A 14,343-nucleotide genomic window follows, 5' to 3' on the forward strand; every position below is an offset into this window, starting at 1 on the left:
TCCAATCCCTGCAAGGAGGGCAGAGGGCGCTGGGAAAGGGGGAGTGTGTAGAAAGTCAAATGAGCTCTGCTGCAGGCATTTGTCTCCTTCCATTGGAAGGTTTGCCCATGACACGTATTTGCCTATATTGTTCTAGAAAGTTTTGTCTTATGTGATTGTGACTGTCTTTTACAAAGAGGAAGAAGAAACACTTTAATAAAGAGTGTATTGTTGGAAACCTCAGTTCTCTAAGGCATCATTTGAGGCTCTGGAAGAGATCTCAAGAAAGGGAGAATGAGGCAGGTGCTTGTGCAGAGGGTAGGCCGGCTGGCTTTAGGGTGGGAGACTCTTAATTGTTGCTCTGTTTTTGTGTGACGAAGATCATCACACATGTTGTGCTTTTATTATTCATTTTACCCATCTAGATTTCTGGCTTCAAGGGACAAATTTTTAAAGTATCTGACAGAGTATCTTATAGATTGTCAACTGTGAATTAAAGATACTGAACTTCCTGGCCAGGTGTGGTGGCTCATGCCTGTAATCCCAGCACTTTGGGAGGCCAAGGCGGGTGGATCACCTGAGGTCAGGAGTTCGAGACCAGCCTGACCAATATGGAGAAACCCCGTCTCTACTAAAAATACAAAATTAGCTGGGCATTGTGGCTCATGCCTGTAATCCCAGCTACTCGGGAGGCTGAGGCAGGAGAATCGCTTGAACCCAGAAGGTGGAGGTTGCAGTGAGCCGAGATGGCGCCATTGCACTCCAGCCTGGGCAACAAGAGCGAGATGCCGTCTCAAAAAATAAATAAATAAAGAGACTGAACTTCCTTGGAGGCTCTATAGAGATTACTAACAGTTGTTTTAGTTTGGTGAAAATAATTAACATATTGGCTTATCGATTGCAATCTCACGTTTAGGAGAAATTTAGTCTGGCAATGCCTATAAATTAAGTCTGAGGTGAACTACTTTTGAACAGTTGAGTTAGAAAGTATTTGGTAGCCACCAGGGAAAAGAGATCTTATTTCAAGAAAATTCTTAGTGAAACTCAGTAAATGAGAAGGGAGATTAGAAGGAACAAAGGGAGGCAGAGATGGGATAGAGACTGGTTGCAATTTAACTAAATTTGGAAGCTGGGATTAAGCCCTTGGTTTATCTTTTGAAATGGCATATAAGATAGCATAAGATGTACCATTAAACTCAAGAAACTGGGCTAATAATCAGAAATATGTGTTAGAAATAAAGACCATGGTAAAAATGGAAGGGTTATACAAGAGAATAAAATTATTCAGGTTTTATCTGTGGACTTGCATAATGATATTTATTTGCTGTGTGTCACATGGCAGAAAAGGAAGTGAAATAACACCCCTCTGCCCTGTCCTTCCCCCCAAAAAGAAGTCACTGGCTTCATTTGTTGGTTTGTTTATCTGGCAGCTTGAGTTGGTAGAATAGACTAGTAGATTGTCTAGTTTTAGACGTAGGTCTTAGTGTACTGTTTCTTGATCATGGATGTTTGAGACCTGGAATTTGTAGCATTATTGATTTGACCTCTGTTTCAAATTTTAGCGGCTTCCATAAAGACTGAGTTAGTAAGGAATACAACTATGTAAGTAATACGTTTTACTAGCTAATTTGTTTAGGCAATTATTTTTACCCCGTATTCATTCCTTCTTAATCAAGAGTAAGTCAGGTATTCTTTGCTTTGGGAAATTCTTCTTTCTGTCCTCCCTTCCCTCACTTTTTCCAAATTCTGGGCACAATAGCAACTCTCTCTCTTCTGTGGCAGGTGTGCATCCTATTGGCTGGCTGGTATTTCTTGTTTTTTTCCCCCCCCCTTATTCTTTTTAAATGGGGGTGGGGGTATAAAAATATGTGTATGGGGTACATGCAATAATGTTGTAATGTTTCTTGTTGTTTAATGGATAATTAATTGCAAAATAATTGTTTTAATTATAACATGTTTGAGTAAATGCTAAATTAGTATTTTTTTTCTAATATAATAATGAATTTGAAATCTAGCATTCCTGTAACAATGTGTCTATGTTTGTCTGTCTGTGTCTGTCTAATAGTAATTAATATCTGTGGTCCGTACCTGGAAGAGGAAGTACAGCTTTAAAGGAATAACAAAAGACTTTGTGTCTTAGACCCTTCGCAGGTGTTACAGTCGGGTGAAAGAACATGGTGTTGGGAAAAGAAAGAGCAGTTACACATTTGAACAGTTGGAACAGGTGTTTGGTCAGGGAGGATGGGATGCTCAGCCCTGCCAGCCTGTACTTATTAACAGTAGTGGCTTGTACCAGGAGCTGGAGTCAGATGGCAGCACTATGGAGGACTATTCACAGGAGGACTGGGGAAACCACAGTCAGGATCTCCATGGCTATCCAACAGATCAGGAATTGGGTAAGAAAGCCAACATATATGATACTTACATTTGTGTGTATTTATATACCTTTATGTATGTGCACCCGTACTTCTTATCTGTAAATATCTTTGGTACTGTTCCTTATAGTGGCCAGCACGAGGCATAAAGGGCATCTCTGCCTTGTATGTCTTTTATGAATTTGCACGTCCCAGTCTATTTGGGGCAATATAGGCATCCTTGGTTTAGCCTTAAACTGCCAACTGGTGCTTGATGTTGTTCATTTGGCAAGTTATTTACCAGCAAGATTCCCAAAGACACAGAATAATTTCTAATTCTGAGCTATACAAGTACCCTCCATGACAGGTAACATCCTATGCAATTCTAAGTATCCTGTACCTTCTAGTTCTAAGATGACTGCTAAGATAATGACTCTTGGCCCAACTGCTGTAGATGTAGTTCTTAGGAATTCCTTCCTTTATCCCAAATATATTTTTTCTTTTCTGTTTATGATTTGGAAAAGGTCTTCTCCCAGACTTCAGCCTGAACAAAAATTGAGGGGAAGCCTCCATTTATCTTCAGTAGAGCTGATATTTGAACTGTGTGATCATATTCCTTCACACTTCTTAAGGGATCCCATTCCAGCAGTAGCTGGAATGATTTATACAGTCATAGGCATTAAAAATGGAAAATAAAATTCCTGGTTATGAAATGTAAACTTGTAAGGCCTAAGAGTGTATATGTAGTTGTGGGGTTTTTCTGTTTCTTTGCTCATTACATGCTCCAATTTTTATTTTCATAATTTGATTGCATAATTTGGAAGTACTGATCAATCAGCCATTATACATTAAGAGCAGGTTGTGTAATGAGTGCTCACTTAGAAGGATATGTTCTTGCTCCCAGCCCTTGGTGCTCAGGCAACCCCCAAGGAAGTATAGGTCGGATTGGCAGTATAAACATGCTCCCTGAGCTTTAGATAAAAGTCCATGGCTCTGTTTTTTTACCAAATTCTTGATGATAGAAAAATGTTAATTCCAAAGAAAAAGGACTAAATGCTAATATGTTTCTTAGCAATGTTGTTTTAAAAATACTCCTCAAATATTGGAAGACAGTGAAAGAAGAAAGAGGTTATAAAACTATAAGACTAACAGCGTATAAGAGATGGACTTAACGATTAGAAGAATAAAAGGGGTAGATGGTAAGCGATCACTACCGATTACTTTCAAAGGAGTAATAAGGTCTAAATTACTTTGGCATTCCATAACACTGGTTTTGCCGTAGAGAGTTAAGTCACTCAAACCTTTGGGAAAAAAGCAATATGCAGAATGTGTTGATCCTGATATTGGGGGAATAATTGCTTTATAAAACCTACATAGAAAATCTAAATAGAACAGAATTATTTTTATTCTTATCCTTTTAAAATCATGTCTGCAGTGAAATTAAGCTTTAAGCTCCTAGCTGGAAATCCACTGGTGACCTTGAAGAATTTTATACTTGTCGAGCTGGTTTCTGATCTTGCATATGAATGTATGCATCTCATTATATAAGAGCTATATTTATAAATCTGATATTGGACAGTGTTTGACACTAGAATAAAAGCCTGGTTTTGTAAAGTATGGGATGATCAGTAAACATAGCTACTTATCTACATACATGCATGCCACCACTTAGGAAAACATAACTTGTTTCAAAATATTTGCTTTTCAGATGAAATACCTGTCACAAAGAGAACATTAAAAATAAAACAAGAGTCTTCTGAAGAAGCACAGTAAGTAGATGCTTCACCTTTCCAGAAAGTGTGTCTGCCTAAGTTTAATGACCATTGGGAAGATCAGAAAATATTTAGACATGTTATGAAAGTTCCGGCCATTCACCAAGGAGGCATGTCTATTCATTCTTTAGATTTAATCAGGGACTCACTTAAAGCTATTAGAAAGCATCGCAAACATAGCATCACTGGTAATTCCAAGAACTGTGATGTCTATACATTCTTCTTTTTTTTTTTTTTTTTTTCTTTTGTCTCGCTCGGTTACCCAGGCTGGAGTGCAGTGGTGCAATCTCTGCTCACTGCAAGCTCCACCTCCAGGGTTCACGCCATTCTCCTGCCTCAGCCTCCAGCGTAGCTGGGACTACGCAGCTATGTAGTTGGTGGATGCCCGCCAACACGCCCAGCTAATTTTTTGTATATTTAGTAGAGACGGGGTTTCAACGTGTTAGCCAGGATGGTTTCAATCTCCTGACCTGGTGATCTGCCCGCCTCAGCCTCCCAAAGTGCTGGGATTACATGCGTGAGCCACCCACCGCGCCCAGCCAGATGTCTATACATTCTTTCACGTCTTAGCTTAACTCTTCCAGTGATTAGCTAAAATGTTGATAATTTTGTATAGAAGAAGAAGTAAATGTGTTACAGGAAAGCAGGCGTGTTTATGGTGTTTGACTGTGTGTGGATGTGGACATCTGGATGTTTAATTAAGGCACAAAGATGAGTCACAGGAACCTGAGTTTATCTGAGGTTAGGTGAAATGAGAGGCAGACCAGAGGGACACCTGAAGTATTTTGGGAATCAAAAAGAAAGCTCTTAGATGGCCTATTATACATTTGGAGAAGAAAGCAGTTGCTAGAGGAAAGTCTAAGAAAGTCCAGGGACAGGGTCCTCCCTGGTCCACACAACTTGATCTTCCCCGAGTTTAGCATTATCTTTTGTGCAAGGACATCGTAGTTCTTGGAATTACCAGTGACATTATATTTGTGGTTCTTTTTAATAGCTTTAAGTGAGTCCCTGATTAAATACAATTACTGAGGGGAATATACTGACAGAAAATTTATAGGGAAGGTAAGGAACACCATTCATTTTTTTCACCTGTTAACCTTGGAGTATTGTTAGCACCCACTCATTCTTGGGTGCTTCATCCCACACATGTGATCTTGATGTCTGAGAGATGGCAGAGAAGAGGCAAAAAGGGCTGTGATAGGTGACAGGCAGCACAACAAGAAAGCACTAGTTGTTTTTTGTTTGTTTGTTTGTTTGTTTGAGACAGTCTTACTCCATCATCCAGGCTGGAGCGCAGTGGTGCAATCTCGGCTCACTGCAAGCACCTGTAATTCCAGCCTGAGTAGCTGGGACCACAGGCGCGTCACCATGCCCGACTAATTTTCGTATTTTTAGTAGAGATGGGGTTTTGCCATGTTGGCCAGGTTGATCTCGAGCTCCTGACCTCAAGTAATCCACCTGCCTCGGCCTCCCAAAGTGTTGGGATTACAGGCGTGAGCCAGTGTCCAGCCACATTAGTTGTTTTTATTCAGCAAGCCACCACTATCACCTCCCCTTTGTAAATGCTCGTTTCTTTTTCAGAGTCTCTCTTTGGAATCAAAGAATTCCCGTTGTCATCTGATTCCATGTCTGAGAAGAGGGTGAGAGTTCAGGGATGAGGAGTTTTTCCCCCAAATGGTAGCCATTATTTCATTTCTCAAAAAAGAAACTAATCGCCCACATCAGTAAGTTTAAGGCCATTTCTTATTGGGAAGTAGTTGTCTCTTAGGATTGTGACATCAAAGTGTACCAAAGGAAGGGAAACTGATTATTGTTGTAAAAAAAATAAGTTAGGCATGATGGCTCACGCTCCCACCTTTAATCGCCGCACTTTGGGAGGCTGAGGTGGGTGGATCACTTGAGGTCAGGAGTTTGAGACCAGCTAGCCAACATGGTGAAACCCTGTCTCTAGTAAAAATACAAAAATTAGGCCTGGTGCGGTGGCTCATGCCGGTAATTGCAGCACTTTGGGAGGCTGGTGCAGGCGGATCATGAGGTCAGGAGTTCAAGACCAGCCTGGCCAACATAGTGAAACCCTGTCTCTAAAATACAAAAAATTAGCCAGGTGTGGTAGCAGTTGCCTGTAATCCCAGCTACTTGGGAGGCTGAGTCAAGAGAATTGCTTGAACCTGGGACATGGAGGTGCCAGATTCTGTCTCAAAAAAAAAAAAAAAAATTAGCTGAGCGTGGTGGCACACACCTATAATCCCAGCTACTGGTGAGGGTGAGGCACAAGAATCGCTTGAACCCAAGAGGCAAAGTTTGCAGTGAGCCGAGATGGTGCCACTGCACTCCAGCCTGGATAACAGAGTGAGACTCTGTCTCGAAAAAAAAGTGAGTTATTACAAGGCAAAGAGTGGTGGCTCATGCCTGTAATCCCAGCATCCTGGGCAGCCAAGACAGGAGGATTGCTTGAGCCCAGGAATTCAAAACCAGCCTGGGCAACATAGATAGACCCCCATCTCTACAAAAAATTTTAAAATTAGCTGGGTATAGTGGGATATGCCTGTAGTCCCAGCTACTCAGAAGGCTGAGGCGGGAGAATTACTTGAGTCTGGGAGGTCCGGGCTCCAGTGAGTCATGCATTCCAGCCTGGGTGACAGAGCAAGATCCTATCTCCAAAAAACAAAAAAAAGTTATTACAAAATCTATACTTTCAAACCCTTACTCTCCAAAAAAAGTCACTGGTTTTTCACTACAGTGTCCTATCTCTTCCTTATAATCATTCAGGACCTTCACGGGAGGCCCATTTGATATAACTAGAAATGAACTCAAATTTTATGGATTTCACGTCACCAGCCTCAAACCACTTAAACTGTTCTGGTGATTGGAACGTCAAAAACCAGGAAATCTAACAGACAGTTCTCAGGAATTGTTTAAATAACAATGAGTAATTTAAAAGTTTAAATAACAATTATAAATGTGTAAATAACAGTTAATGAGTCTGTTTCTCATTGTGCTCCAGAGCTTTGAAATGCTGGTGTGAATCTTGAGTCCAAATCAGCTTCAGGCTCAGATCAGCAGGGCAGGAAACTGACAGGCTTTGCAGAAGTATCCAGCCTGGCTGCCTCTCCTCCAGGTTTTAGCTTTCAGGGTGAGAGATTCTGAACAAGGTCTGGGTAGGCCAAGAGTTTCTTTAAAACGGTTCTTTGCAGGGTCTGACTATAGCATTAGTGCCATGAGAATGCTGAATAAAATAACGTGATTTGGGCATGGGATTGCTTTTTCTCCTTAGGTATAGGTGGGATTAGCTGAACCTAGCTAATCTCCTAGTCTGCTCATTTTTTCAACACGTTTCTTAAGTGCCTACTATATGTCAGGCATTGGGATACTTCACTGAGCATAATAGACAAAAATCTCTGCTCTCCATCCCAACTCCTTAGCATAGTCCTCTGTAAGATCAATAAAACATTTCAAAGGAGGGCAGGGAAAGATGGTAGCTATGAAGGATAATTTTCCTTTAAAGCATCGACTTATGCAGAAATATGATCTATGTCTTAGCCTCATAAGCACCACAATCAGACATCATAAAAGTGACCAAGTGCTTTTGTCTCCTCTGAGAAGGGGAATAATTCCCTGAGAATGTAGTGATTTCATCTAGATAACCACTCTCATACTTGAAAGCTTTCAAGACAAACTAAAGGATAGACGGTAAATTCAGGGCAGTCTTAGCTCCAAGAAGCAGCTGATAACAAAATATTAATTCTTTGCCATCTTGCAAAGGAAGTCAAGGAGAGCGAGAGGACAGACTGAGAATGGCCATGTGAAGCCTCCCCAGAATGTTCCTAAAGCTCCTCCCCTAGAAGGTATGAGAATGTAACAGGAAAAGTCTCAAGAATCGAGCTCCTTCCAGAGCCTTTTTTCAAGAACCTGTTAGCACACACACACCCCTTTCTTGCCTGTGTGTGATTGTATGTAAGTGTGGTGGTTGAGTGTTTTTGTAGGTTAAACCTGTAATTGATGTGGAGGGTAATAGTTCCTTTCCAAGTTAATATTTAACAAACCAATCTTCCAGTATCAAAGTTTTGCTGTACTTGAGAAACAAACTTTATATAGCTTCATATATATACAAGTTACATGATTTAAGCAGCCTGTGAAATTAAAAAAAAAAAAAAAATTCCAGCATTTTCTGTCTTATTCTGTTAAGTATACTAGTCAAAATTGAAATAATTCTTTTGCTTCACTTTATAAAGGGTTTTCTAGCACAGTCTCAATTTATTATCTTGAATGTTACTCTCTTGAAATCTAAGCCTAATGTGAGCCTTTTCCGTCTGAATTCCCAGATCTTAATTCTGTGCTAACTTGACTTCTTTTAATTTTGGGATTAGTAATGAATTTCAGACAAATAGAAAATGTCATTTTCAAAAGGTCATTAGTCATAATCAGTTGTATATTTTCCCACAGCACACACAAAGTCCATTATTGGACTTTCTGAATTTCCAGGTTAGAAATTAAGCTGTTAATTATTTTAAGTGATGCCAGATACTTTTCTTTTCTAAATATAGCATTTTTCACCTTATTTTGGTAAGTAGTTAGGTCCAAAGGCCATCGTAGACATAATAGCCACTTTAAAATGTTATGATCCATAGATTTCTGAAATCCTAGAGTCTAAGGTATGGATTCTGATTATACAGTGAGGCTATAGAAGTCACGGAAAGCAGTTTATCATTAATTCTTAGAAACTTGCTAGGGGTGTGTTTCATTTTAATAGGTTGATTATCTAGACTTACACTGCCCAGTACAGTAGCTGCTAGTCACATGTGGCTATTTAAATGTAATTTTAAACTAAATATAATTAAAAATGTAATACCTCAGCCACATTTTATGTTCTAGTGGCCACCACATTGAAGAGCAGATACAGAACATTTCCATCATCACAGACAGTTCTATCTGACACTGCTGTTCTAGATACTTAGGGAATTTGACTTTGATTTCTCTTTCCAGGAAGAGAGACATCATGCAGAATATTGTGCAGATTTTGGAATCGGTACAGTTGAAATGGGAACTTTTTCAGAGCTGGACAGACTTTTCAAGGCTCCATCTTTCTAATAAACTGGCCATTTTTGGAATTGGTTATAACACGCGTTGGAAAGAAGATATCCGTTACCATTATGCTGAGATCAGCTCCCAGGTGCCCCTTGGCAAGCGACTTCGGGAGTACTTCAACTCTGAGAAGCCTGAAGGACGGATCATTATGACCCGAGTGCAGAAAATGAACTGGAAAAACGTTTACTACAAATTTTTAGAGATCACTATTAGCGAAGCTAGGTGCTTGGAGCTGCACATGGAAATTGACTGGATACCCATTGCCCACTCCAAACCAACTGGTGGGAATGTTGTTCAATATTTATTGCCTGGGGGTATTCCTAAAAGCCCAGGCCTTTATGCCATTGGCTATGAAGAATGTATTGAGAGGCCCCTCTCACCACACATGGAGCAGCGTTCCCTGGACCCAGGAAAAGAGGGCCGGGTTGACCTGGAAACCCTTTCAGCACAAACCTCATTACAGGTGGAAATAGAACCCACCCGAATTACCTATTGCTACCTCGGGATTGCTGAGGTCAGGACTCTGCAGCAGTGCTTATTTTTACATTTCCAAGCAAATACCAAAACCTTCAGCAAAGATTGGGTTGGTATTAATGGGTTTTTGTCTCAGAACTGTATTGTGGATCCCGGAGTTTCTCCCAAATCCATCTACATTAAATTTGTAGAAGTAGAGAGGGATTTTCTTTCTGCAGGCTCTTTAGTTGAGTGCCTGGAAAAAGCCATTGGATACCCCTTAAAATTTAACAACTGAATGTCATCCTTCATAAGGATTTGGGCTCTTAGCTCCTTCTTCTCTACTCTCTTCCCATTACCTGGACCACCCTCATCCAGATGCCACCGTCAGACTCTTCATGGAAACCCTTTCTTCAGTTGGGCCAGTGCGACTTCTAAGGAATCATAGTAGACTTGGGCCAGAAAAAACAGACCTCACCTGAAAATGCTCATTTTGAGCAAGCAAGATATATAGCGAACTTGCATGGTGGGTCAGCTATTTCTTTTTTAAAAACAGAAAAACAATTTTTAAATGGATTTTAGAGCCCTAATATAAACAAATGTAGGTACATTCCATATTGGACAAAACTTATACTTTGAGTTTCATATGAAATTGAAAAATTGTATTTTTTTCACAATGTTTCATTTTTACACATCTCTGTGTCTCTATATAAGTAATATTTACAACCCTGAATAAATAAGCAATAGATAATGGCAAGTTAAATCTTGATTCACAGTTAAAAAGACTGTTTTTCAGTATCACCCTTAGCTACTATTGTATATAATTTAGTTTCATTTTTTTCACCAACCAAGTGTTTTGCTATTTCCAATCAGTGTTGCCTGCAAAGACCTTTGTTTCTGTGATGTACCAGCTTTACAGTTGTGTTGCCATTTAAACCTTTTTAAAAAAAAAAAAAAATTAAAGTAATTCCTGGCCCCTTGGCGTAGTAGTTGAGCTTTTTGTAGCAGAGTGTGGCCGCACTGGCAGTGGGGGCTGTGCTCTGACTTTACTGCTAAGAATGAAGAGAACAAACAGGGCAGGGTATCTTCACATCCTTTCATTCTCTATACCTCACTGACCAATGTCATTATTGTCAGAGTACCAAAGGTCACTGGACATCTCATTTTGTAATTCTTTTAAAAATGACTAGGATAATCCTTTTGACCCTAAGTACATGAATTTGTAAAAGATTCATTCCTCATCTTTTACACTCAGTACTCAGGGGCAGCTCCCAAGGAGTACAACTGGAAAATTGATATAATCTTGCTGTCTCTCAAAAGGAAGGAAGATCCAGTAGAAACATCTTTTTTTTTTTTTTTAGATAGGGTCTTGCTCTGTCACCCAAGGTCTTGCTGTCACCTAGGGTGGAGTGCAGGAGTGCAGTCATAGCTCACTGCAGCCTCAAACTCCGGGGCTCGAGTACTCCTCCTGCCTCAAAGCTTCCTGAGCAGCTGAGACTACATTCTCGAGTGCCACCCCACCAGCAATGTTTTCACTTTTTTTTTCTTTTTTTGGTAGAGACAGGGATTGTGCTGTGTTTCCACTGAGCTAGTCTCAAACTTTTGTCCTCAAGCAATCCTCCCACCTTGGCTTCCCAAAGTGCTGGGATTACAGGTGTGAGCCAGTGGGGCCAGCCCAAAAGTATTTTTTTAGGAGAGGGAATTGACAGGTATAAGTCCATTAGGAAGGTAGCTGTCACATTTAGATCTTTCAGATATTTCTAATGGGCCAATCACCACTCCACTTACAGGTTAGTACTCTTGGCTGAGAATCGCTTACTAACAGAGTAGTCAAGGATCACTTTGGTCTCATGGCAGGAACTTGTTGGATTGGTTATTTATCTTTATGATTTCCCAGCATCTCTCAGGTACTCTACTTAAAGTGGGCTGCAAATCCAGGTAAGAACTCTCATTCTTCTCGTTTTTCTATACTACTGAAGATACAGTTGCATATTAACAAAAAGTGTTCTTTTCCTGCAGCCGGAATGTTCTCAGATCAGTGATTTTCTCATTCTGATGCCTGTTGGTTGATTGATGCTTATCTTTGTAATAACTAGAGAGCTTATAATCAATGAGATGGCTTTTATTTCTGTTAAATATTTGAGTCTGGGGTTATGGAGTTGGGTACTAGTTCAGGGAGAATATAAATATCTTGAGAATGTTTTGAGTGTGGCACCTGTTCTCCCCAGGCAGCATCTATAGGCAGAGGCCTGAGGAAATCCTCCTGAGTTTGCTCTTCTTTGGAACTTAGAATTCTGATCCTAAAGGCTGAGGCAGTCTTGACCATCTTTTAGCCATAATCTCATCGTATTCAGTGCTAAATGCTGTAGGAACAAGCATTATTACCAGGAATACTTCATGGCATCTCTAAAATGTTGCCACTGACCAGCGCCAAAACTAACATTATGCTCTATGCATTTTTTTTTTTTTTCTGCGTCTTCCCATTGTTGTTCGTTGCTTAGCTGGGGCAGAACACTTGGGGAACATTTCGCAAGGATGTTTTAGACCTACTGAACATTACCGAGAATGGAACATTGCTAGACCCACTACCAGCGGCATGGAGAAGATAGCAAAGGCTGGATCCAATAGATGTTTTCACCATTTGCCTTGGGATGGGTGGGGGGTAGAGGACAAAGATAAGCATTGGGAAATGGAGGTTTACCAAGAAAGTACCTTGCTGATACTGGATCTCCAGTCTCTTTGGCCAGAACAGTCTAGAAAAGAAGATAGCAGGATGTCAGATAACTATGAGCATTGCCAAAAATAAAAAATGTACTATTTAGACCTTAATGAAGCTTTATAACTGATTCAAGGGGGACAGAGAAAGTATATTCAAATGTAAAGGTAAATATTAGGAATTACTTTTGAAATCTAAGATGAGATGTGATTGGAAGAAACACTAATGACCTGCAAGTCTCTAACAGATGAAACTGTGAACTTAGCTCTTGCACACATGTTTATGTAAGCAGTTCCCAGGTCACACATAGATCACCTGTGTCATTTACACCAGGGTGGAGAGCAGTCCACCCTAAAATGAATCTTGGCCAAAACTTTCACAAAGTAATGGAGCTACTCTGCTAACTTCTACTACTTGACTGCGTCAGGGTCAGAGGAAAGAAATTGCTGAAATAGGAGACAGGAGATAGTGAGGACAATTCTCTAGGGTCAAAGAATCTTGAAAAGACTGCCCCTGTGTCGCATGGAGACATTCACTGACTACACATCATTGGTTGCAGCTTTACTTCCCATGTCAGAAGTAATTTGGGATCTGGATTCTGAAGGAAACGCTAGCTACAGGGAATGAATGTTGAGGCTACACCTTATGTAGCACTTGATCAGGATAAGCACAGCCTGTGTGATTAGATACTTGGTGTTTCTAGGTTAGAACCAAAAGACTTTGTACTTCCTCTCTTGGAAGGAGTTACTTATTTGGGGTGACTTGTCTGGAAACAAAGGAGAGGTGTTTACAAGAGATGGTTTGCAATGCAGACTAAAGCCAAGAAAAATTTGAGTGTGATGGAATAGGAAAACCAAACAACAGCCCCCAACCCCACCACACAATCTGCTTGGCCAAGTCCAAGTTTGTAGCTCCCTACACAAGAGTGTGAGACTGGCAGGTATCTCTTCCTGTTGTCTTTGCCTCCACTGAGCTGCCAAGTACTAGATTCCAGGGTTTGCATGAGCAATTTTGTGTTTGCATAGGCATTTCTCAAAGTCACTGCATGGCAGGTATTTGAAGAGGAGCCAGGCAGATTACACTAGGAAGAAGCAGCTGAGAGGGCGTATGGGGCACTGTATAGAAAAAGACCTTGTGTGAGGTGTGGGCCCAGGGACTACACTCTGTTAAAACAGCAGAACTATGTACAGTAAATGGAATCCCGCAGGCCTGGCTGCTTTTCTTCCCAGACAGCCGCAGGCAGCGCCAGGAAATCGTTGTTATGCTTTCTGCCCTCACTGACCTTTGCTGGGTGGTTGAGCTGTGCTGGGATGTTTGAAGCATCTTTTTCTTTTTCCTTTTCTTTTTTTTTTTTTGGGGGGGGGGGGGGCTGTTGGACAGAAAAGCAAGAACAGGTGCGTGCCTTTCTGTAAGGGAGCGGCGGCCGCCAGAGGGCGCAGAGGTGCCTTTTGACTGAATGGCGCGGGGAGGGGGGCGTTAAATTCAATTCACAACGAACAAGATCTAGTCTCGGGAATTAAAGGATCAGCGCGCGCCTGAGCCTTTCACTGCGGGAATGGGAGGCACTGAAGATTCGGGGTATAAAGAAGAAACGGAGGGACTGTCCTGTCTTCCTTCTCGCAGCCGCCCCTCCTCCCCAGTCAACATCAGGCCTGTACGCCGCTCATTTCAGGGGCCAAGCTGGGAGCAGCATGCACATTGCCTCAGTTTCCCGCTCAGCTCCTGAGACTACTTTGTGCCAACCTTCCCTGCTCGGAATATGAGGCACAGGCCGGGGTAATCCTCCAGCCTGGGTTGGGGTCTGCGGAACTCGCGGAGCGCTTTTTCCTGCCCGCAGGTGAAGATTCCCCGCGCGCCCTGGGCTCCCGCGCGGCCTCCGCCGTCGCCCTCGCTGCAGCGCTCCGGTGACCGCTCAGCCCCCGCCTCCAGGAAAGCCACAGATTCCCGCGGTACAAAGGAGCCCGCGCGGCCGGCGCTCCTGCCT

At 41.5% G+C, this 14,343-nt stretch overlaps 1 protein-coding gene across 12 annotated transcripts in view; it reads left to right on the forward strand.

Moving 5' to 3' along the window:
- MSANTD2 (Myb/SANT DNA binding domain containing 2) overlaps positions 1-10,624 on the forward strand; it is a 34,814-nt gene extending 24,190 nt beyond the window's left edge. For 4 of the 12 annotated variants that reach the window (XM_003910893.5, XM_021926693.2, XM_009187569.4 and 1 more), the window contains 3 exons: positions 2,120-2,375; positions 4,042-4,102; positions 9,089-10,624. In XM_003910893.5, the coding sequence (XP_003910942.3) occupies positions 2,120-2,375; positions 4,042-4,102; positions 9,089-9,941 (1,170 nt within the window). In that variant the 3' untranslated portion in view covers positions 9,942-10,624. Of the gene's footprint in view, positions 1-2,119; positions 2,376-4,041; positions 4,107-5,686; positions 5,830-9,088 lie in introns of those variants that run through there. The other 8 variants (XM_003910892.5, XM_021926691.2, XM_009187570.4 and 5 more) reach the window with 6 other exon arrangements.
- Positions 10,625-14,343: the final 3,719 nt, after the last annotated feature.

Source organism: Papio anubis, chromosome 12, assembly GCF_008728515.1.
Source record: "Papio anubis isolate 15944 chromosome 12, Panubis1.0, whole genome shotgun sequence".
Classification (NCBI taxonomy): Eukaryota; Metazoa; Chordata; class Mammalia; order Primates; family Cercopithecidae; genus Papio; species Papio anubis.